This window comes from Nycticebus coucang, chromosome 1 (genome assembly GCF_027406575.1).
Source record: "Nycticebus coucang isolate mNycCou1 chromosome 1, mNycCou1.pri, whole genome shotgun sequence".
Taxonomy (NCBI): Eukaryota; Metazoa; Chordata; class Mammalia; order Primates; family Lorisidae; genus Nycticebus; species Nycticebus coucang.
The window spans coordinates 190,151,934-190,174,770 of NC_069780.1; the positions used below are offsets into that span (position 1 = coordinate 190,151,934).

Consider the following 22,837-nt stretch of genomic DNA (forward strand, 5'->3'; position numbering starts at 1 on the left):
ACACTGCTCAAGAGGTTCTTACGAGATGTTGCTGTGAGTGAAGATCAGAGAAGATTTATATAAGACAGCACAGTATATACATTTTTATATTTTATATATGCTATACACATATATTAAAATAAAGACAAAATTCATACAATTATATAATACTTCATGGTTTTGAAAGACGTATTCAGATACTGGAATTAAGACACTAATAACAGAGTACAGTAAAACATGGCCCATTACCCAGTAATCCATACCGCAGGTGAGCAAAAGAATCAACAGGCAGCATTTTGTTCTGTATTTCCTTAACAAACTTGCGGGCTGTGTCAGGTGGGTCTCCAGTGCCCGTAGTAGAAACAACAACAACAAGAGGAGCTGTTTCTGTTTTTAGATCATACTATAAAAGAAGGATATCAAGTTAGGACCCTAATCCTACATGCATTTTTTATTTTAACTCAGCAGCAAGATAATCAGCTTAGTTTCTTCTATCTTGTATTGCCCTCCATCTTCTTATCAAGTTATTGGAGACGCATGACAGAGTGCCCAGTCCATGGGCTAGGGGTCCCCCAGTTTAACACTTGCCCAAAGCAGGGTATTTCTCAATGAAACCACAAGTTTATTTTTTCCTGATGCTCATCAAAAGGTTAGAAGAGTCTAACACGTCCTCTGCATGAGGTTTCCTGGAGAGGCAGAAACAAGACTCACCCCAGGTTTCCACCTAGTCCAGTTCTTCATATCGAGAAAAATCAGAGGAATGGGATAGATATAATCAACTCTTAGTCACGGTGCCTTGGGCCAATGTTAAGGGGAACTCTAATCAGCAAGGCAAATAAGCCCAGCTAACAGCCAGGACAACAAGACCTAATGGGATGGGAATGCCTTTTCATAAAATACTTAAAAAAAAAAACAAAACAAGCAAAGATATTAAAAAAGAGGATGGGGTACTCAGAAATTAAAAGAACAGATACATAAGTACTCAGGATTAAAATAACAAGACGAGGAAGCAACAAATAAGAACAACAGCTCTGAAATCTTCAGCATAAACATAAACCCAGCCATATGTAATGCACACGACACAAAGGCAGAGGAGACCATTTAGTTTAATTCAAATGCATAATTCTATGTAAAGAGAAAAGCCACTGAAATCTTAGAAAAAGTAAATTTCTGACTGTTAAAAGATTATGGTGCTATTCAGCATGTTACTTTGTTGTTTAACAAACATCACATCCCAACAAAAAGACTTAAATGCACAAACAGTAAAATCCAGAGTAAAGGCTCTTACTTTATCTGACTCACTAATACAGTGAAGATCTGCAGAAAATCCACGTGCCACAGCTTGTTCACATATTTCTTCTGCAATGGCCTTTGCTTGTCCTCGCTGTGTAGCGTACAGTAACAAAAACCTCCTCATCACCTCAAGGCAAAGGCATATGCTACATGTGACAACAAAAAACAGAAAAGAAGATTTCTTTTTTTTTTTTTTTTTTTAGAGACAGAGTCTCACTGTACCGCCCTGGGGTAGAGTGCCGTGGCGTCACACGGCTCACAGCAACCTCTAACTCCTGGGCTTACGCGATTCTTTTGCCTCAGCCTCCCGAGCAGCTGGGACTACAGGCGCCTGCCACAACGCCCGGCTATTTTTTTGTTGCAGTTTGGCTGGGGCCGGGTTTGAACCCGCCACCCTCAGCATATGGGGCCGGCGCCCTACTCACTGAGCCACAGGCGCCGCCCAAGAAGATTTCTTTTTAATGAAGTGGTAACAACCTACAGGTATTAATCCTCCCCCAGTCTTTAAAAAAAAAAGAGTGCAATACCCACACATAATATGAAATAGCTTTCTCCAAATTTCTTAGCACTTACTCTCAATGAGCCTAAATAAGAGAGAATTCATCAAACCACGGAAGGGTACAGGAATGAAACTCTAATCCCAGGGCCCAAAAATCACATCTAAAGCGTCAAACTTCGTAGACTTGAATCTGTACTGCCTAAGTGCATACCACAAGTATGCAAGTTCAACCGATCTGTTTCTCAGCTCCTGTATCCTTAAAAAGGGAATCATGCCATCCACCTGGAAAAAGCTGTGACACACACAAGCACTGGAACAAAGCTTGAGCTGCAGTAGCACTCAAAAGAGTCTAAGATAACTTTTTGTTTCTTCCTTTTAAAAAAACATACAAGTAAAAATTCCATTAAGGTGATAGTATTCTTTGATCCTAATGCTAAAAACAAAGTAATCACAATACTAAAGTTAACTGAAGTATTTACCCTCCTTTGTTATTTAATTCAGTATCAAATGCACATGAGATTGTATATATTTATATGCATGTACTGACCACTGAGTATCTCCTCAGGGAAACACAGTGTTAGTAAAATTACGAACACTCACAGGCTGATTTCCATACTCAACTAGTGGATGAAACTGGCAGACTGTCAACTGTAGGAATACATTTAAATTGAAACTCAAATCAAAACCTTGGCTTTTCGCAAATGAACCGCCTATGGTTTTATGCTCCTCTGGCCAATTACATTTAAGAACAAATTAAGCCACAAACAAATAACATGTTAATTATGGAATATCCTTAGGGATCATAAAGGCAGCTGGCATACAAGTGATCAATAAATTACCTTAATAATATAAAGACAATACCCACTCAAGGCACACACAAAACTGTGAGAATATGCTGACAAAAACCCTGCTGCAACTAACAATTTGCATCACTTTCCAGGAGTCACATACACTCTTCTGAGTGCTGTAGAGGATCACCCCTCATCCCCATGACCACCCTAAAAACCAAGCACCACTTGCCGGGTTTCTCAGCGGAGGTTCCTGGCACAGGGAGGGCCAGGGTCCCGCAGAGGCTGTGCCAGAACTCACCGCCAGAGTCCGCGCTCGGAATACCCCAGAGGCCCTCCCCGACACGCCCCCCACGCCCGTCCCCACGGGCCAGTCATTGACCCACATCTTGAAAGCGTCCAGAACCCAAGGCGCAGCAGGGGGGAAGGCCCCACACCGCCCCGCAGGCTCCGGAGCCTCCGCGGGCAGTGAGGCCGACGCTGAGGCCCAGGGTCCCGTTCCCAGAGCACCGGGGCCCAGCCCGCGACCCAAGCCCGCAACTGCCCCACAAAGGTCGAAGGGAGAGAGAACCACGCGCGCAAACTGGCTGCCCTCGCAGACCACGGGCCGCTTCCCGGTTGGGCTAGTGTGGAGCAAGCGGCGCGGGCGGGAAACTGCAGACCCCAAAGCACTGACCTGAGTCGCGTCTATATGCGACACTCCGGGGACAGCCCGACCTCCACTAACCCAGCGCCAGCGTGCACGGACGAAGCGCGCATGCTCGGCACCCAGGACCATCAGGCAGTTCGGCCCGTTGAAAGTAGGGCCAATTATAGAGCGCCGGATGTGGGCTGTGCCTGGGCGGCCTCTCGGGTCTGCGCATGCGCCCTGCTGGGCCGGGCGCCGCCTTTTTCTACGGAAGCGCAGGAGGCACAACAACTTCTGTGAACGCTCGGCTGGCTGATTTCGGTAGGTGTCCACGCGGGCTCTCAGCTTGGTTGGCCCTGCCGGTCAGGTGCCGTCCCTTGGCGTCGCTAGGACCCGGCGCTGCTCTGCCCAGGCCGTCCCTTCTCTGGCTGCGACTCCTGCCCGGTGTCTTAGCAAAGGTTCGGGGAGCCGCGTTTGGGCGTGCTCGGCCCGTGGGTCGCTTTCATTCCAGGGGGACAGCGGGAGCGCGGCTCCGGGGCTCGCTGTCCCTTCTGCCCTGCACGCTCGTATTCCCAAATCCCCCAGCGGGAGTTTTAGTTCAAGACTGGTCATCCTCCCGGTTGACATTTGGTTTTCTGGGCTTTTTTTTTTTATTCTTTTTTTCCGTTTGCGAAGGTAGACCTTTTTCCTTCAACCCTTGCTGAATCCTAACATCGAGAGGAAACCAACACCGTAGGGCTTCGTAAGCTCATTTTACCCTTGCCTTGCGCTAATTATCCTCATTTTCCTCCACTTTACCCGTTATTTTTTTTAATAGGTTTACTTCTAACCAAATGCAATTCCTTTCTTCAGCCAACATATTAAGAGGCACTGTTAAGAATTAGACCACTTGAGTTTGAATCCCAGCTCTGCCACTTACCTACTCCATGCACTAAGCAGAGTAACGTATCTGTAGTTCAAGTTTTTCCTCGTGTAGAGTGACGATAAAAATACAAAGTTTATATAACTTAGTAGACATAAAACACCACAGTGCCTGGCCACGTGACAGTGATGAGTATTGGTAGGTGACAGCCACTATTCTACCTCTAGGATTCAGAGATCCTCCTCTTTTGGCGTTTATATTTTTGTGGGAAATTTTTACCTCTTTTTTCAAGTACCCACTGTAGTTTTGTAAGCATTCGTGTTGAGTGAGTCATGTCGTCTGTGTATTTGACCATATTTTTAATTATCTAATTTAGTTACAAACCAAGAGAAGTTGAGAAAATCAAGAGAAGTTGAGAATCTGATGGCATGGCTTTGATCACCCTACGGAGGAACCTTTGTCATTTGTCTGAGTTTTGGATACATGGAGCTGCTCTAAAAAATCAACCCATAAATCATGTTTACAAGATAGTCAAGGAGCATCTGTGTCCTTGTGTCTGTTCACAGAAGCCTGAGCTTTTCAGGTTAAGAGTCCATCATGCCTGGTATAAAATGTTTCATTCACAAAATGGAAATGACCTTCAGCCTGTTGGTGAGCCGGTATACTCTCAAGTACGTCACTGGGAAAGGCTTGAACAGAATCTTAAAAATGAGGATGAACAGATATTTAACAGGAAACTAAATAGCTTCACCTCATCAGAAGAAGTGTTAAGTTTCGTAAGTGCAGTGGAAACTCTCCCTGATACTATGGCAGCTGGAGCTTTACGACGGATTTGTGAATTGGAAAAAAAAGATCAAAGGCTGCCAAAAGAAATACTAGAGAATAGCCTCTTTCAAGCTTTATGCTTTCAGTTTGAACAGGAACCTGCCCATCTGTCAAACACTAGCTTGGTAACTGCTTTGCAATCTCTGATTCTGTTGCATATCAGTCCTCAAAGTACCTTGTTACTGAAACTAGTGGCAGAGTGCCAGAATCGTCTCCAAAGAGGTAGCCTAAAAGTTCACCATCTTTGTACTCTTGGGGAAAGTCTGATTAGACTGCAGGGTCCAGATTGTGTGACACTAGAACTGATTTTACATCAACTGCAAGGTGAAAAACTGAAAACATTTACCTCAGAGGATATTGTGGCCCTTTATAGAATATTGCAGGCATGTGCTGAGAAAGTGGACCAACACCAAACGTTTTTAAATAAGATAAACAACTTTTCCCTTTCAGTAGTTTCCAACCTGAGTGCTACATCAGTTAGCCAAATCCTCGCTGCCCTAGTTGCTCTTGATCAAACTCAGGCACTTCCTCTGGTTATAAAATTAGGTAGACACGTTGTGGGGCACATTGCACATTTTACTAATGAAGAAATTGGAAGAGTCTTAGAGGCTTTCATGTATTTTGGACACAATGACAGATTATTTACAAAAGCCCTGGAGGAACACGTAACTTCACTCCGTCTCTCCTTGGATCCTGAAGTTGTCAGCAGAGTCATGGAGTACTGCGGTAGGAAGCTGATTCTTTCAAAACCCATCTTCAATGCAGTGGCAGAAATGTTCGTTTGCCAATCAGAAAAATTTTCACCTCCTCAGGTTTCTAAATTAATTGAACCTTTTGGAAAACTCAATTATTTGCCACCAAATGCCTCTGCTTTATTTAGGAAACTAGAAAATATGCTATTCACTCATTTTAATTATTTTCCACCCAAAACGCTATTGAAACTTCTTCATTCATGTTCGCTTATTGAACGGCATCCAGTCAACTTTATGGCAAAAATATTCAGCCCTTTTTTCCTTCAACAGCTTCAAGGTGAGTTGGTTATAACTTCTGATAACTGAAAAATTCGCCTTTGTTTTTGTGATGGTTTCAAGTCACATTTGTATTATTTACATTGAGCAATCGTCTTTTTTTTGTTGGTTTTTTTTTCCATGGTAATCTAAAGATGAAATCTGAAGTTAATAGATGCTACTGTAAACACGAGTTAATGGTTAGGACATTGTGTAGAGGGAGGAAAGCTGTTTTCACTTAATGGAACTCTGCTGCCCTAGCTGAGAAATTGTAGCAATCTGGTTGGAGAGGTGGTGGCAGTGGTAATAGCCACGGTAACACGCTAGAACCTGTGATCAGTGAGCAAACTACCTCCTTTTTGAGAGGGTGATATTCATCTTAATTCGGAGCAACCCAATTATGTCAAATTTCTTGATCTCCACTGTTAAAGGAAATTTCTGCTAATTCTGTGACTATATTTTGTACCTTTTAATTCTGTAGCTGAGAGATTGGGTTTTTAGAAGTCAATGAAATGGTGGTAAGGTGAGGGCCTAATTCATTCTAAAAGGTTTATTTCCCAGTGTCATTTAAAAGCACATCACTCCCGGAATGTACAGATCAATTATGTGTGTTCACAATGTTCTTTGGTTGTATGAACCAAAATTAAGACTTAAATGTGAGTAGGATGCTTTCTGTTTCAGGTGAGGAATTGTATCTGGACAGATTGAGTCTGGCACGACTGACCCAACTTTACTTAACCTCAATTCTAGAATGCCCCTTCTATAAGGTAAGAGTAAAAACTGTGGTTTTACTTCCCTGTGGAGGCAAGTGTTTTTGTCTGCCCTTAAAATTGTTAAAAGTTTTTTCATTTTTGATGTATCTCATTGACCTCCTATAAAAGCAGATCTTTCCTTTACTTACCGTTAGTTGCCACTGGATAGCCTTTTCTTTGATAAATTCACCCTGTTTTGTGTTCTTGCCCTTGAGGCTCCATTGCCTGCTGAGTAGGATTTCTCAGAAGTATTTATCAAGTGCTGCAGGCATGTGAATCATAGCACTCCAAAATTCTTCTCTGTGAGAGCTTTAAAGGGTTTTATGTTTGTTACCAATGTGTGGATGTCTGGACTGAACAAATCTAAATTATCTGTGAGTGTGGTATATTTTTAAGCCAAGCCAGAAGTTTCACTCTTAACTGATGGAACTTAGTTTGCATAGAGTTTGCGCTTCCCATAAAGTACATAAAGATTCAGACTCATAAATATTACATACCTAGTATGGTATCAGAAATAGTAGCATCACTCAACTGGCATTCCCTGCCTGGTTCTTCATACTTGATTTGGATTCCCAGTTTGAGTATTCGGATTCCCAGTTAGATTTGTGGAATCAGGTACAAGAATGGTAAAATATCACTCTAGTCTTCAAAACAATTTAGGCAAGCCAGATGCGTATAATCCCACCCCTTTGGGAGACTAAGGCAGGAGGATCTCTCAAAGCCAGGAGTTCAAGACTAGCCTGGGTATAACAACATAGTAAGAGCTTGTGTCTATGAAAGAGAGCAAACTTAGCTGGAACTTAGCTGGACCTGGTAAGGTGTGGCTGTGGTACTGGCTACTGGGAAAGCTGAGGTGAGAGGATTGCTTGTGCCCAGAAGTTTGAGGCTGCTGTGAGCTGTGAGAACAGATTGCACCCTCTGTTCCAGCATGTGCAACAGAGCCAGACTGTCTTAAAAAAAAAGAAAGAAAGACAGTACTAAGGTATATAAAGATAAATAAATCTCCCAATCTTCTTCCATACACAAAGGAACAATGTTAACAGCAGTTTCTATGCCCCAAAAACTGTCCTTTTTTTCTCCTTGATGGAATGGGACTGACTAATCAAAACTGCAATTTGCATTCTGTGGACCTTCTGTGAGGAAGTCTTAGACCTTTTTAAGAAAGGCATGACATTCCATGGTGTGTTTTCCTGTCGTTCTACTCTTGATGGATTTTGGGTTTTTCCTAACTTTTGTCTCTGTTGGAAATACAATAGTGAACATTCTTGCATTTCTAATCGTATTGGAACCTTTTGGGGTTTTTAATCTGTAAACTGTAATCTGATAGATAGTGACAGATTTTTTTTCCCATGATAGTTGTAGATGTCACATTTCCCCAATAATGATGAAGGTGGTCACGTCTCCCCCACTTCTACTGCAGTGTATTCCTAGTCCCTTTAATTTTTGTCATTTGACAAAGTGATAAAGGGCATATCACATGTTTAAATTGCTTTTTATAGAACGTTAAATTTGGAAGTTTAGGATATTTTCAAATGTATGTTGTCCATTTACATTTTTTGTAAATTGCCTTTTATGTCTTAACACTCATGTCTGTTTTGTTTTATTTTTTTTTGGGGGGGGGGTTGTTTTTTTTTTTTTTTAAAGACAGAATCCCACTCTTTCTTCCTGGGTAGAGTGCCTTGGCAATATAGCTCACAGCAAGCTCTATTTAAACTCCTTGGTTCAAGTGATCCTTTTGCCTGAGCCTCCTGAGTACCTGGGACTACAGGTGTGCACCACTATGCCCAGCTAGATTTTTGATTTTTTTAATTGGGAAAGGATCTCACTCTTGCTAGTCTTGAACACCTGAGCTCAAGCAATCTACCTGCCTTGGCTCCCAGAGTGCTGGGATTACAGGAGTGAACCACTGAGACTGGCCTGAGGTTTTCTTTTTTTTTTTTTACAAATTCATTGAAAATAGATATTAACTATTAAGCATGTTGAACGTATTTCTTCTGGTTTATAATATTTAAAACATTTAATAGTACTTACAGTGTCTTTTTAAGTCTTCTGTAGTGAAATACGTTTCTTGTCTCAATATATTTCAACACTGCTACATTAACAAATATTTTACTAAATATTTTGAAATAATATTTTTTATGTAGATCTTTAATCCACATGGAATTTATTTTTACTGTTATTATACATTTTGATTTACAAATAAAAGTCACGTATATATTCCACATTTGGAAGTATGTGTATGTTGTGGAATAATGTCTACATAAATCTTGCTGACATGTGTGTTCTCACTTTTTTTTGAGACGAGAGCACCTAAAATCTGTTCTGAGCCATTTTCAAGAATATAGTATATTAACTGCAGTTACCAGTTTGTACCACCCAGAATTTCTGATAGTCTGTGATGGACATAAGACGTTTAACTTAGTTCTTCTCCACATGGGTAACTAATTTGCCAGCACTGTTTTATCGTGTTACAACTTGTTACCATGACAAGTTGAGTATTCCATATCCAAAATGCTTGGTAGCAGAAGTATTTCCAATTTCAGATTTTGAAATATTTGCATTATACTTAACAAACAGTTCAGCATTCTCTAATCCAAAAATCCAAAATGTTCCACTGAACATTTCCTTAAAGCGTTCTGTCGGAGCTCAAAAGTTTCAAATTTTGAAGCATTTTGAATTTTGGATTTGGGGATTAGGAATACTTAACCTATGTTATTGTATAGTTTCAGATAGCTAGAAGGGGGATATCAAATCTTTCCAACACAAGGAAAAGCTAATTTCTAGCTAATTATCCTGATCCTGTCACGGTATGCAGTTTGTAGAGAAACGTCAGCATGTACTTCATGAGCATCTGCAGCCTCTGCGTGTCAGTCGAAAACTTTGGAACTGATTTGAGTGTACTTAAGGCCCTCGAAGCAACTCTGAGAGTTCCAGAAATGTTCTCTTTGAACGGTGACCATAGTCATTTCTTTTCCCTCTTTCTCCCCCCACACCGCCGTTTTTCCCAGTCTCTCCCTCCTGCCCTTCCTTTTCCCCGCCCCTTTACTTTTCCTTTCTCTTTCTTGCTTTCTCTTTTTCTTTTCCTTTTCTGTTTTTTCTTTTCTTCCCTTTCCTCTTCCCTCTCCTTTTACCTTTCTCTTTCTTTCTGGTCATGGTATCCAGTGACTACTTTTAAAACATATTTAAAAGATTCTTTGAACTATTATAGTTAAACTATAACAAGATATTTTCATAGTCAAAGATACCTGTGGTATCTTTGTCAATAAAGTAAGTTTGTATCAAACTTTTATACTCAAGTAACCTTCAGTTTTTTCTCTGGTTCTGTGTCTTTGCCATGTTTGCATATATGATTTTCAGGGTACGAAACTTCTTTCTAAATATCAAGTGAAATCATTTCTTACTCCGTGCTGTTCCCTGGAGACCCCCATGGATTTTCACCTTTATAAATATGTGATGTTTGGACTGATTGACCTCTTAGGAGCAAGATTGTATTTTGCTTCAAAAGTGTTAACACCTTATTGTTATACAATAGGTAAGTAGTGTAGGGAATTATGTTGGTTTAAAACTAAGTGTCCTGCCCTCTTTTGGAAATATATGGGACTTAGTAGCAATAGAAGTTCTCTGGAAATAAAAAATGGAATAATTCCTTCCCTGAAGACGTGTTAAAACAGTGGTTAGCAGAATAGCGGCACAGTCAGGACTTGAGTTTGAGTCTCACGTATTTGACACACAGTAACAGAATGCCCTTTAAACTGGACAGAGTTTAAGCTATTCTTTGAAATGAGTGTAATAGTGACCTCAAAGACTTGCTCAAGAACTAACTGAGGAACATAGTAAATGTTCAGTATTTGTTAGCTGCTATTATAAGCTAAGCCTGTACTTTCCAAATATAGTAGCAGTACATGTGGCTGTTCAAATTTAAATTAATTAGGAGGGTGCCACTGGTGGCTCACTGTAATCCTAGCACTCTGGGAGGCCAAGGTGGCTGGATCACCTGAGCTCAGGAGTTGAGACCATCCAGAGCAAGAGTGAAACCCCATCTCTAAAAATAGCCACGTGTTGTGGTGGGTGCCTCTAGTCCGAGCTACTTGGGAGGTTGAGGCAAGAGGATCACTTGAGCCCAGGAGTTTGAGGTTGCTGTGAGCTATGACACCAGGGCATTCTACCAAAGGTGACAAAATTAGACTTTGTCTCAAAAAAATTTGTTTTCTTTTTAATTAATTAATGTTGAAAAAAATTCAGTTTCTCATTCACATGTCAAGTGTTCAGTAGCTCCATGAGGCTCATGGCTACCAGAGCAGTGCAGGTACAAACATTTCCACGTCACATAAATATCCATTGGACAGCGCGGACCTGAGAGTCCAAGTCCTTGTGCCCTTACAATTCTTCTAAACTCATGAGTGAAAGTCTCATAAAGGATAGCTGTTTGTAGACCTCCCATGATCAGATGCCACTCTTCATTTTACAAAAGGGACTGTCAGCTGAGGGGAGGGCAGGGAAGTCTGTCCCTGCCCATGGTCCACGTGTAGGGATATAGGATGCTTTACTTAAAATGGAGGGGCTGCACGGTGCTTGGTGAAGTTCTGACTTGCATAGTGTCTTCACTTTGCTAAACTTAAGGGTTTTTTTTTTTTTTTTTACTTTCTTGATTGAAGGAGCCCAGCCTCTTACTGTAAGGGGAAACTGGACATGCATTTCATTCTTGTCATACCCAGATAATGTGAGGACTGACTTTTTGTTTTCGTGTCCTTGAGCCTTCTTAGTTTAAGGCTGACTCGGTTGATCATAAAGCCAATTAAATTAAAATTCTCACCATTCTTTGGTTGTGGTCATTACTTTGCAGCCCTCAGCCCCCTTGATAAATGCAATGTGGAAGAAATAAAACAACAGAGGAACGCAGGAAGATAGTGTTTGTGAGGGTATCCCACGAAGGATTTTCCCTTTCTTCTCTCACCAGATGTGGAAATTAAATTAGATGAAGAAGGATTTGTATTGCCATCTACAGTTGATGAAGATGTCTATAAAAGGTAAAGACAATTATTGTGGTTTTCATGTTGTAAGACTTTACAAGTCTTGTCAAGATGAATAAGCAATTATCTTTTTCTTAAGGTAAAAAAATTGACAATTCTGGAAATTAAAATATTAATTTTCAAGATACCATCTTTGGAAATTCCCTGTAATATTTTATAAATATTAATATTACTAAAATTGAATGCTTTTTCTACAGATTAAAAGATAACCTACTTGTAATCTACTTGAAAATGATTACTTATCACTGGTGACTAACAATATATGATGTAAACATCTTGGATTACTTTCAAAATTAAGTGTTTTTCTCTTTTTCAATTTTTCAGGGTCGCTCTGTGCATTGATGGTCCAAAAAGATTTTGCCCTAATAGCAATCACTTATTGGGCAAAGAAGCTATTAAACAAAGACACTTGCAGTTAATTGGCTATGAAGTTGTACAGGTAGAGTTTCACCTCTTTTTTTTTTTTTTTTCCTAAAAGTAATTCCTAATTCAGATTTCCTTTTTTTAGGTTATTGTTAGAAGTAAACTGAGGCACAATAACATTTTAAAGAATTTATTTGAACAGACACTGGCTCACAAATCTGACAGCCCAGAACCACAAGTGATTTGGGCACTGGCCCAGGGAGCATTGGGGAGTCTTCCATAGGAAGAACACAGTATCCGGTTGGTTACAATTACGTAGTTGCCTTATGTGATCTGTCCTGGAGAAAGACTCTGCTTACATAATTATAGGTTTGTGGCATGCTTCTGATTGGTTGAGCTTAAGTACTGTTGTTCTCTAATAGAAGCATTTACAAGAAATAGCCCCAGTTAAACTTCACCTAACATTTGCTCTTTAAGCAAGGTTAAGGTTATTTTCAATACCTACCTGGCTTTGTGTGCTTAAGGATTTTTCAGGCCCAGTCTCCATTTTACTTAAACAGTACTATATGTTTGCCAGCCCAAGAACCCAAGGATCTTATGTCTGGTTTAAGTACCAACTTTGTTAATTAGCCTAATGTCTCTTGACTCTTATTTTGAAATACAGAATTTTCAAAGCTTTCCTTTTTCAAAAGTGGGACATACTTTGTAAACTATGCTTACCTCTCCTTTTAGAATTACTGAGTTATCTCTTTTCTTATAATTTTCTCCTGGTTTAATGAACAAAAATGAACAGGATGATGCACTAAAACCAGAATGTTTGTCAACACTTGGTGTTTGAGGCCCTGTGCTACCTGTACTAGTCTGCTCACTGGTTTCAGACCTGCTGACTTTTCCACTCTTATCTTTGACATTCCCAGATTTAATTTTCCTTAAGCTAATCATGCCCATGTGTGCTCAGAACGCTTCATTGTTTCTTTACCGCTTGGAGGATGAAGTAAAACCTTGACTACATTTAACATTCCAGACCCTCCATAGGCTGTCTGCAGCCGAGCCCAGGCACATGGTCTGTTACGCGGCCCCTGTGCTCCGGGCTGAGCGCTCATTCCCTTTCCTGAGCCTCTCTGTTCTGTCTGGTCTTTCAGGCTTTGCCCATGCTGCACCCTCTGGCTCTGAGTGTCTTCCTCTGACCCTCACCTCGTCCAATAAGATGTCGGCTCCCTCTCAGTACTAGATCGCCAGCCTGCTGCTTGCTTTTTAATTTATTGTGTAATTTAACTTGTGCCACCTTAATTGTGAGCACCTGGAGCACAGGGCTCTTGTTTATTTCTTATGTAGATGTTCATTTGTTTGGCAAGTGTTTATTTACTGAGCTCCTCTGTGCCAGGCACTGTTCAGGCCCTGGGGCTGCAGGATGAGTAAGCTGGTGGTGGTCTTTTTCCTCCAGGAGCTCACATTCTGCTGTATAGAGGATGTGAGGAACAGACAAGGTAACAAAGCTATAGTGATCCCAGATTGTGAAGGGTTATGACCAGTTTTATTTTCTGCCTTTACAGATCCCATATCATGAGGTTGAGATGCTAAAATCAAGACTAGAATTGGTGGAATATTTACAAAGAAAACTATTTTCTCAAAGAACTGGTGTTCATTGGTAACAGGAAGGAATATTGGCTTCAGAACTTGGCTGAAAGAACTGGGTTTGGGGGGACTTAGGATTTTAAAAAGAATATCATGTGAATTATCCATTTTGCATAATTATATTTACACTATGCCTTTCTATGTTGGGTTATCTAGAAAGGGGCTATCATTTTCCTTATACCATGTCTACACTTACCAGTAATAAATTCAAAATTGGTTGTAATTTTAATTTAATACTAGTAACCTAGGTACTTTTTGTACATCAAATAATTGATTATGTACAATAAAGAAATGTAATGAATGTTATTTTTAAATCTTTTGTTGTAATAATTATCTGCTAACTGTAATATTTTGTTCTTTGTAGATTTTTATTTTCTAGCATCTCACTCTGCCTTTTGGGAGCTCTGACTCCCTTCCTGGCCCCTGGGGTACCCTGCTGTGTTGTGTACTTTTCTCCATAACTCTGCTGTCCTTGGTGTGAAATGCAACCCTGAAATGTGGTGAGGTTAACAGCACAAGAGGGGAAAGGGACTTAACCAACTAAATAGCCACACAGAGGTAATGAGGATCTGTTAGAAATGCTGTGAAGGACAAGGACAGCTTGGAGCGTTCTTTACCCACCCATTGGGTTTATTCTATGTGTGTGTGTTATGAAGGTAATTTAGACTAATAAAAAGTTGCTGGTTTCACCAACTGGATGAATTTGATAATCCCTGTAAAATTATAAAGCCAAGTTCTCATAAACTAAATCTTCATGTTCTGCATTTTTACATCTATTAAGCAAAAGGGATGTGAAAGTGTCAGTTGTGATTACGTGTCCAAGCTCATAGCTCTTGGTAATATATATTTTATAATATTTTTGAGCAGGGCATAACCTTGTTTTGTAAGTCTTCGAAAGTAAAGCAAAGAAAAGAAAGAAATGAAAAAAAAAAAGTAAAGCAAGGAAAGGAAAATGGGTGACAAAAAATCATTTCAAGCCTAACTCTTGAAGCAATAGTGATATTCTTTGGGGCTATCTCTAGGGGGCAGCAAAGTTCAGCATATTGATTAGACTGCCGGCTGTTGAAACCCAGTGATCCCCAGAGGGGAGAGTGAATTGTGTGTATGTGTGCGCTCGTGCGTGTGTGTGAGTGTGTGTGTCTGTGTCACGTGCATGTGCCTGTGGGTGTGTGTGTGTGTGTAGATGGCAGGCAGGCAGGAGTTGTGAAAGAGGGTGCTGACAGTTCATCTGAACAAAACAGGCAGTGTTCCTTCCCTTCCAGGCCTAGGCAGGAGAAAGTAGGTGATGAAAAGATGCCTGCTGGACTGGGAGTTCCTTGGAGAAGAGGATCCTACCTTTGAGTCTTGTTAACACTTAGTGCATGTGGACGTTTGGTAAATATTTGTTAGAAGAAAAGCTAGGGAAGAGCAAAATTCATCATATTAGACCAAAGTTGTGGGAAAACAAGGAAGGGGTCCTGAGGGTCCTGGCTCAGCTGAGATTTGCCCAACCCACAAATACACTCTGATCCAGCTGGAGTCTAAATAACTTAGTGCAGGAGAGTGAAATGAAAAACACCTTGTAAGTAGGTTAGCCCAGTATCTGGAAAATGGTAGGCATTGGGTGTTATTAATATTACCGGCACCTCTGTTGTCATTCATTCTCTGTTAAACTTTATCATACAGCTCGTGGTAGGGGTTCATGGAAGGAATGTTCTGGAAAAAGGAATGTGGCTGACTCGTTACTTCAAGGATTGCCAGTAGGAGCCTGTGACAACTGCCATTGTTAATTAGCATCAAGGACATAGTGCTGAGAAAAATTGTTTTCTAGAACCTTTGCTGTTTGAAATCAAATCAATAAAATGGAACATTCCACGATTGCCACCAGATCTGAGCCCCTGGGTCATTTTGACATAGAGAAATGATCTCAGTTTGCCACCCAAGTGCAGAGCTCTGGATATGGGAGTTTGGAAGACAACAGTCCACATTCATCTTCTCTTTGAGGGTCGTGAGGCAGCTTCTAGGCCAGGCTTAATGTTAATTCCGACTCACAAACTTGCTGTGTTTTCAGTCTCTCCAAGTCAGCTTCGTTAATTGTTGCCTAAATCCACCCTCCCGAGATCCTGCCATAACCCAGCCTATTCCTTTGTTTCGATGCCTTTTAGTCCCTCTGGCTGCGGTCTATGTGTCCCCCCAACCACCAGCAGCAGTCAATAAACCTGACCAATTCATGTTGATGTCTTCCGGCTGCGGGGGTTTATCTGAAGAAATTATGCCTTCTTATAATCTCATTTTTCAGCAAAAGCAAGCACTTCCCCTGCCCCAACTCCCTCTCAGCACAGAGTGCAGCACTGCTTGTGGGTTGAACTGATATTTTGGGCTCTGGTGTTTACAAAAAACAATACCTCTTAACAAATCTACCATTTTTTACTTTTATTATGGAAAATTGTGAACACATAATAGTGAATCCATGAGTCCCTCCATGCAGTTTAAAGACTCTTCAGTTGGCAGTTGGCAAAAAAAGGCTTTGTCTAAAAGGCCAAGAATCAGTGAAAAGAAATGTTTGATTAAGCATTTGTTAATCAGAGACAAAGTACTAGATGGATGCCCAAACTCAAGAGGTTGTTGTATACATTGAGGACCTGCAGGTGGGTCTTGCATAGCCTTGGGACTGTTAACAAGTCTAAAGGACATCTCTAAGAAGGGAGGGGACATGATGGGGCACGTCTGATCTCCTTTCTCAGCTTCCTGGCAAGAGAATTGCTTGAGCCCAAGAATTTGAGGTTGCTGTGAGCTATGACATCATGACTGTCTACCAAGGGTGACAAAGTGAGGCCTGTCTCAAAAAAATAAAATAATAAAACAAAATAAAATAAAAATAAAAATTTATTTTACAGAGTAGGGCTTCCTTTCCGTTGATAGGACATCAATTGGATGAGTCAGCCTGTAGGGAAAACTTAGTTTACTAAGTTTACTAAATTTACTAACAATATTTATGTCTTTTTAACAGGGTGGAGGCATCAAAAAAGTGAAAGGCTTGCTTAACCCCACCGTAGACCCTGCTAGTGTCCGTGATACTTTTGGAACATGGACAATAGTGTCCTTCTAGGAGCCAAGATGAGGCTATTATTGTCACTGTTCAATAGCACCGGCAGGAAATTTGGAGACCAGTGCTGGCAGATTATGAGCTTGTGTCCTTGAGTCTAAAATTTGCTAGGTCACATAGATGGGCAGTCTTTATCCTGCTATTTACACACATGTATCTATATCCACTCCTCTCTGAACTGTTAGGAAAATATACCAAATGTTGAGAAATTCTTACTTCAATTAATAATTGTTTTTCCATGACGTCTCATTCTGTTGCCCAGGCTAGCTCACTGCAACCTACAACCTCAAACTCCTGAACTCAGGCAATCCTCCTGCTTCAGCCTCCTGAGTAGCAGGGAGTACAGGCACGTGCCACCAGGCCTAGCTAATTGTTTCTATTTTTAGTAGAAATAGGGTCTCACTCTTGCTTAAGCTGGTCTTGAACTCCTGAGCTCAAGCAATCCTCCTGCCTTCGTCCCCCAGAGTGCTAGAATTACAGGCATGAGTCACTGCACCGAGTCCTACTCCAATTAATTTTAAGATATTTTAGATTGTGTGAATTAAAATCTAATTGTATTGGACCACTTATATGAATTTAAAGTGCAATTTAAGAACAGAATAATTGTGAAAACTTTTAAATTTAAAATGGAGATAATCTTATTTTAAATCCTTAGCATTTTCAACAGGAGATTAAAAAAGAGAGAGAAAAGAGTATTTTGATGTCCTCACAGGCTTTTTTCCCTCCTCTCCCACCAGTTAACAGAGGTGCACAATGCTCAGTTTCCCAGCTGACTGGCTGTGCTGGTGGAGAGTCTCTGGCTAATGCATGGTGCTTTTCAGGCCAGGGCTCTGCCCCCGCGTGGTCTGCCAGCCCTCACCTGAGCCCCTCCATCTCCAGATATTCTGTACACCTTTCAGGTGGAGCATCCTAGCACCCTGGTTACGGTGCTTCACTTCCCTCCCTTCACTTCCCTTCATCTCAGTCTTCTCACCAGCATAATGAACTACCCTGTTTCCTCGAAAATAAGACATCCTCTGAAAATAAGACCTACTTACGGGAAAGATAAGACATGCCCTGAAAATAAGACCTAGTGCATCTTTGGGAGCACACCTTAAAATAAGACACTGTCTTATTTTCAGGGAAACGGAGTAGATGGTCTTCCCAGCCAAAAACATCTGAGTTTGGGAGAACTCAGGCTAAACCACACATATGGCCTGTGAGATGTACGGAAGTCACAGCTAGTGGGATGTGACAGCTGCCTTCTTTGGTCTCTGCTTCCTTGCCTCAAATTAACAGGAAAAACTACTTTCTACCATGTCTCTCAAAAGCTTCCCTCTTGTTCAGATATAAGAGAAACAGCAAAAGATTTCAGCTGCAGTGTGGACTCTGCACCTCAGGTACTCCTGTGAACCGCCCACAGAGCCCCCCAGTGTGTTTGCCACATGTCTCATGGGGGAGACGCAGGCAGCATGGTCCTGGCAGATGGGCATCCCAGCATTGCCGACACTCGGTCACCCCACGTCACCGCAGTGCAAAATGACACAGAATGTCGGATCTGAGCACTGGTGTAAATTCCGTGATGCTGGAATGGCATTTGGAGGTGGCACAGTCTGTAAACTGATGTCGTTTGAGACACCGGGGCTGATCTGACCCCTGGACCCAGTCTGTACGTTCATGCGAGTTTCTACCCTTATTCTTTATTATAGTTTGCCTCCTTTGAGGGGAGGGTTTTTATGCTTTCTTTATCCTCCCTTGCCCTGCATACATTTTGCAAGTACCAGTTACCAATGTGAGGAACTTAAACATACCAGCCTCGTGTCCCTGGAATGCAAAATAGAATCATATAGGAAAAGAATTTTTTAAGGAACTAAAACCTCTTACTAATCAAAGTCTACCTGAGCTATGGTTTCATTTTTCGCTGGCCCTGAATCCTCTTGGCCCCACATGTGATTCCACCCTCACCATGGGGGAACCACTCCATGTGGCTATAATTCACCTCACGTAGATGCCCTGTCCTCCTCTCACACCAAGGGGAGGAGGTCCTAGGGCAAGGGTCACGCAGGTTCAGGAGTAACAGTCCAAGGGGAGAGCTTCAACCAGTTGGGATGGGACCAAGACATAAAACCTGCCTCCGTGTTGACCTACTGCTGGTGACGAGGCAAGGTGGTTCTCTAGGCTTCCCAGAAGGTTCTGGGCATTGCCGAGGCCGGGTGTCCTCAGCAGTGATCTGGGTAGTGAATCCTGACTCCTGACCATGGCAATCTGCTTCTCGCTCCCCTTGTATCTTCTTTCTTGCTCTCTGGAATTACCCTTCAGATAAACCAAGAGTGCCCAGTTCCTCATCTCAGACTCATCTGCTAGAGGAAGGCCCAGCTATGGCATCTGTATCCATTCATTCAATCACCAGATATTTGTTGAGCTCTTCTGTAAGCCAGACTTGAGCCACCCAAGATGAAAAAGACGCAGGTAGCTTTGCCTTCTAAAGCTCTTGCAGGGGTCCTCAAACTGCGGCCCGTGGGCCACATAAGGCAGTGTGATTGTATTTGTTCCTGTTTTGTTTTTTTTTTTTTTACTTCAAAATAAGATATGTGTAGTGTGCATAGGAATTTGCTAATAATTTTTTTTTTTAAGTATAGTCCGGCACTCCAACGGTCTGAGGAACAGTGAACCGGCCCCCTGTTTAAAAAGTTTGAGAATGCCTGGTGCATAAAAAAAAGAAAAAGAAATCATCTACTTAAGTTAAAATTACCAGATTCACATCTGTCCCGTTGTGCAAAAAGATTTTATGGTGAAATGTTTGGTCTGTTGTAGCTGAGTTCCCAAGATGATTGGTCTGATCGGCTTTCACCTTTCCATGCCAGGTCACCTGTGCACAACTTGCAAAATCTTGTAACCATTAAGTAACTTCCTGTGCCTTGTCTTTGGAAAATGTTGAGAGAGGTGGAAGATGTACATGAGGCCAAAAAACCCCTGAGTCGTGGGTTCATGACTTCTGCCCCAGGGAGAAGGATGGGAGCCCCTTTTCCTTCACTTGAGGTGGACGGGAGGCGGTGCTTTGTCTCCCAGTGCCAACCAACCCCTCCAGCTGGTCCCAATGAGGCTGATGTGATCCTTAGGGCTGGGGGACATGGTAGAAAGGTATTTGATTCATGCCCGGCTCATAGGTGATGCGTTATTAGGATAAAGAAGGCATGGGAGGGAGGGAGGGAGAGTGAGAGAAAATGAATCTTAAATCTTGCCTAGGAGAGCGGCCGACCTCGGGAGACTCCACAGCGCAGCACCACCCGGAGCCTTGGACCAACAGCTCGGTGTATCCGGGCCGCGGTTTCCAGGCAACCGTCAAACACCGGCGCTGGCCGAACGCGGCCGCTGGGCAGCCTGCAGCGGCGGCTGGTGGACTCGGCTGGCCCCTTGGACTAGCAAAGCGGACCATGGCCGCGACGGGGCCACCGGACTCGCGCGGCGGGGAGGAGAAGGAGGCAGCGGAGGATGAAGAGGAGGAGATCACGGCCGCCACGCTGCGGGGCAAGACCCGGCCTCCGCCCATCTCGGCGCAGTCCGCTTTCAGCTACATCCCCCCACGGCGCCTGGACCCCAAGGAGCACAGCTACTACTACCGTCAGGGCAAGGTGGGCGGCGGCTGCGGGGACCGTCGGAGGCAGGAGGGTGGGGAGGCGGGTTCGAGGCCGGAGCCGATCCTAGGGACATTCGGGCCCTGGGGGTGCGGCTCACCCCGGAGGGGCCGGCCCTGGGGTCCGGGCGTAGGCCGTGGCGGGGCGCGCGGAGACTAAGGGGTGTAGGGGCGACGGGGACGAGAGGGAGGGTGTCCCCAGCCGAGCCACCTAGACCCCAAGTATCCAGCTACCACAACTGCCCGCGGAGGCCTGAAGACTGGGGAAGGGGCCGGTGCGCGCTGGGCGCGCTGAGCCGGCACCGGCAGAGGCGAGTAGGGACGGGCTGGGGCGTGGGGTGCGGGATTTCAGGGCCTGTAGGGGTGGGATAAGGAGGGGTGCTCTTTGGGGAAGGGAGGGGAGCCGCTGGGAGGTGGACTTTGGCTCCGGCCGCGAGACCGAGGTGGCCGCCTTTGCCCAAGATCTGGCGGGCACGGCTTCCTGTGGGGTCTGGCTGAGGCAGGCCGCGGGTAGCAAGGAAAAGAAGGCCGGGGAGTAGTGACTGTGCTCCGGTGGTCCGGGACGTGGAAAACCCTCTGCTCGCCTACAAACCGAGGAAAACAAGGAGGAAGATCTGAGGAGCCGCCTGCAGGGGCAGCTGGACGGGGCGTGGTCCTCGGATTCCGGCTGGGGCCTGCGCTTCCCGGGCAGGACGCCGCTGCGGGTCTGCCCAGCCCACCAGGCTCCGCCCACCCGCAGCCAAAAGCAGAAGCAGCAGCAAAAATTCAAAACTGAACCAGGGCCAAATATCCCTTTCTTCTCTTCTGGTCGTTGTCCCTAAAGGTTGCCAGTGTGTCTTGCTCAAGGTGCAGGTGAGGGGGGTCTTTACTTAAAAGGGACACTGGTGGGGGTCTCTCAGCCTGTAGGGGTAACTGGGACCGGCCTTTCATATTCCAGCTACCAGCTGCGTTAAGTGCCCAGAGAAAGGGAGAGATTAACCAGGGAGAAAGGAGGTCGTTGCCTCATGCTGTTCAGTATTCCCAAGTGTTTCCTTCCTATCCTCCTTCCTGCCACCCCCATCCCAGATTCCAAATAAACCCCCACTCCGGTCAGGCTAGGCCCACAGGTGTACTTGCCACCCAGAGCTGTACCAACAGAAGCGATCGTTTCTAGTTTCGAAAATGCTGTGGGTTGAACTGTGTCCCCTGACATTTGTATTTCGGAGTTCTAATCCCCAGAGCTTCCGAATGTGAGCTTATTTGGGGATAAAATTTTATGGAGGTGATCAAATTGAAGTGAGGTCATCTGGTGAGCCTTAATCCAAGCTGAAGGGTGTCCTCAGGAAAGGGGGAGATCTGGAAACAGGCACACTTATGGAAGATGGTGTGAGGAGACTAGAGGAGCAGACAGCCGTCCACCAGCGAGGAGAGAGGCCTGCAGCAGGTCCTTCCTGCACAGCCCTCCTGCTGACTCCCCATTCCATGCTTCCAGCTCCCACAGCTGTGAGAGGATGTCTATTGTTTAAGCCCCTCTGCTATGGTGCTTTGTTTTGGCAACCATGGCAAACTGATACAGCAACCTTAAACCCAGCCTGCTCCCAGGGAGGATCTCCTGTATCTAAGAGTACCCCTATGCTTTGCTTTGAGCAACACGGAAGAGGAAAAGAGAGGGCATTTATGTTGAATATATCTTTGCAGCTTCGCATTAATTCGTTTTAAGTTCCATCCCTGGAGTGCTCTAATGTATTAGAGCAGGAGATGGGAAACTTTTCCTATAAAGGACCAGATAGTAGCTGCTTTAGGCTTTGCAATTCATGGGGTCTCTGTCAAAATTACTCAACTTGTAGGGTAGCTCCAGGTAATATTAAACAAATAGTAAGAGATTGGGGAGCTCTAGTAAAGCTTTGTTTATTAAACTAGGCAGCTGGGGGATTTGGCCAAGGAACATACACTCATTGACCCCTGCATTCTGCCCCATTCTTCATCTCCTTCTAAGTCACTTCATACCTCTGGTGTGTCTCTTTTCCCTAGTTTGCTTGGCCCCCAAAGCTGGTTCTCCCAACCTTGACATCATGTGGAACAAAGTGGGTGAATTCTGTATCACAGGTTTGCTAGAGGACTCAAATGTACCTAAATTCATTTTAAATAACTTCAAGGCTTATTTAAGCTGAGTGGGAACAGTACAGTGTAGAATTCTCTTTCTTAAGTCAATACTATGATATGAATGTCTTTGCCCTTCAAAATAATGTGTTCAAATCTTAACTCCAAAGGCGATGGTATTAGGGGGTAGGATCTTTGGGAGGAGAACGGGATGAAGGTGGAGCCCTCATGAATGGGATTTGTATCCTTATAAAAAAAGATAAGCTCCCTTACCCCTCCTCCCATGTGAAGACACAGTGAGAAGTTTCCTTCTAACCAAGAAACCAGGAATCATCCTTTACCGAACACCAAAGGACTTTCTAACATCCAGAATGGGGAGACATAGACGTGTCATTTATA

At 43.4% G+C, this 22,837-nt stretch overlaps 3 protein-coding genes and 1 long non-coding RNA gene across 10 annotated transcripts in view; 2 read left to right on the forward strand and 2 right to left on the reverse strand.

Annotated features, from left to right (window-relative positions):
- MTRR (5-methyltetrahydrofolate-homocysteine methyltransferase reductase) overlaps positions 1-3,301 on the reverse strand; it is a 34,265-nt gene extending 30,964 nt beyond the window's left edge. For both annotated transcript variants that reach the window (XM_053593073.1, XM_053593069.1), the window contains exons 1-3: positions 3,236-3,301; positions 1,268-1,418; positions 229-382 (exon numbers count right to left, since the gene is read on the reverse strand). In XM_053593073.1, the coding sequence (XP_053449048.1) occupies positions 229-382; positions 1,268-1,396 (283 nt within the window). In that variant the 5' untranslated portion in view covers positions 1,397-1,418; positions 3,236-3,301. The remainder of the gene's footprint in view (positions 1-228; positions 383-1,267; positions 1,419-3,235) is intronic.
- Positions 3,302-3,455: 154 nt separating this feature from the next.
- Positions 3,456-13,713, forward strand: FASTKD3 (FAST kinase domains 3). 5 transcript variants are annotated; one of them, XM_053593088.1, is made up of 7 exons: positions 3,456-3,508; positions 4,426-5,903; positions 6,563-6,648; positions 9,991-10,165; positions 11,591-11,660; positions 11,988-12,102; positions 13,580-13,713. In XM_053593088.1, exons 2-7 carry the CDS (start codon positions 4,478-4,480, stop codon positions 13,676-13,678), a joined length of 1,971 nt encoding a protein of 656 aa, XP_053449063.1. In that variant the 5' UTR covers positions 3,456-3,508; positions 4,426-4,477; the 3' UTR covers positions 13,679-13,713. The 5 variants fall into 5 exon arrangements, 4 of the variants coding, with proteins under 4 accessions (XP_053449063.1, XP_053449071.1, XP_053449080.1 ...); XM_053593096.1 differs by lacking the exon at positions 3,456-3,508 and adding an exon at positions 3,537-3,645; XM_053593105.1 differs by lacking the exon at positions 3,456-3,508 and adding an exon at positions 3,795-3,929.
- On the reverse strand, positions 12,233-15,857 carry LOC128587205 (uncharacterized). The gene is made up of 3 exons (XR_008380549.1): positions 15,325-15,857; positions 14,811-14,996; positions 12,233-14,774 (listed from the first exon to the last, which is right to left on the reverse strand). It is a non-coding gene; the product is annotated as an uncharacterized LOC128587205 (long non-coding RNA).
- A 3,916-nt stretch (positions 15,858-19,773) lies between these two features.
- The window catches only part of CFAP90 (cilia and flagella associated protein 90), a 14,317-nt gene continuing 11,253 nt past the window's right edge, over positions 19,774-22,837 (forward strand). Inside the window, exon 1 of one of the 2 annotated variants that reach the window (XM_053596674.1) lies at positions 19,774-20,357. In XM_053596674.1, the coding sequence (XP_053452649.1) occupies positions 19,950-20,357 (408 nt within the window). In that variant the 5' untranslated portion in view covers positions 19,774-19,949. The remainder of the gene's footprint in view (positions 20,358-22,837) is intronic. The other variant, XM_053596667.1, reaches the window with a different exon arrangement.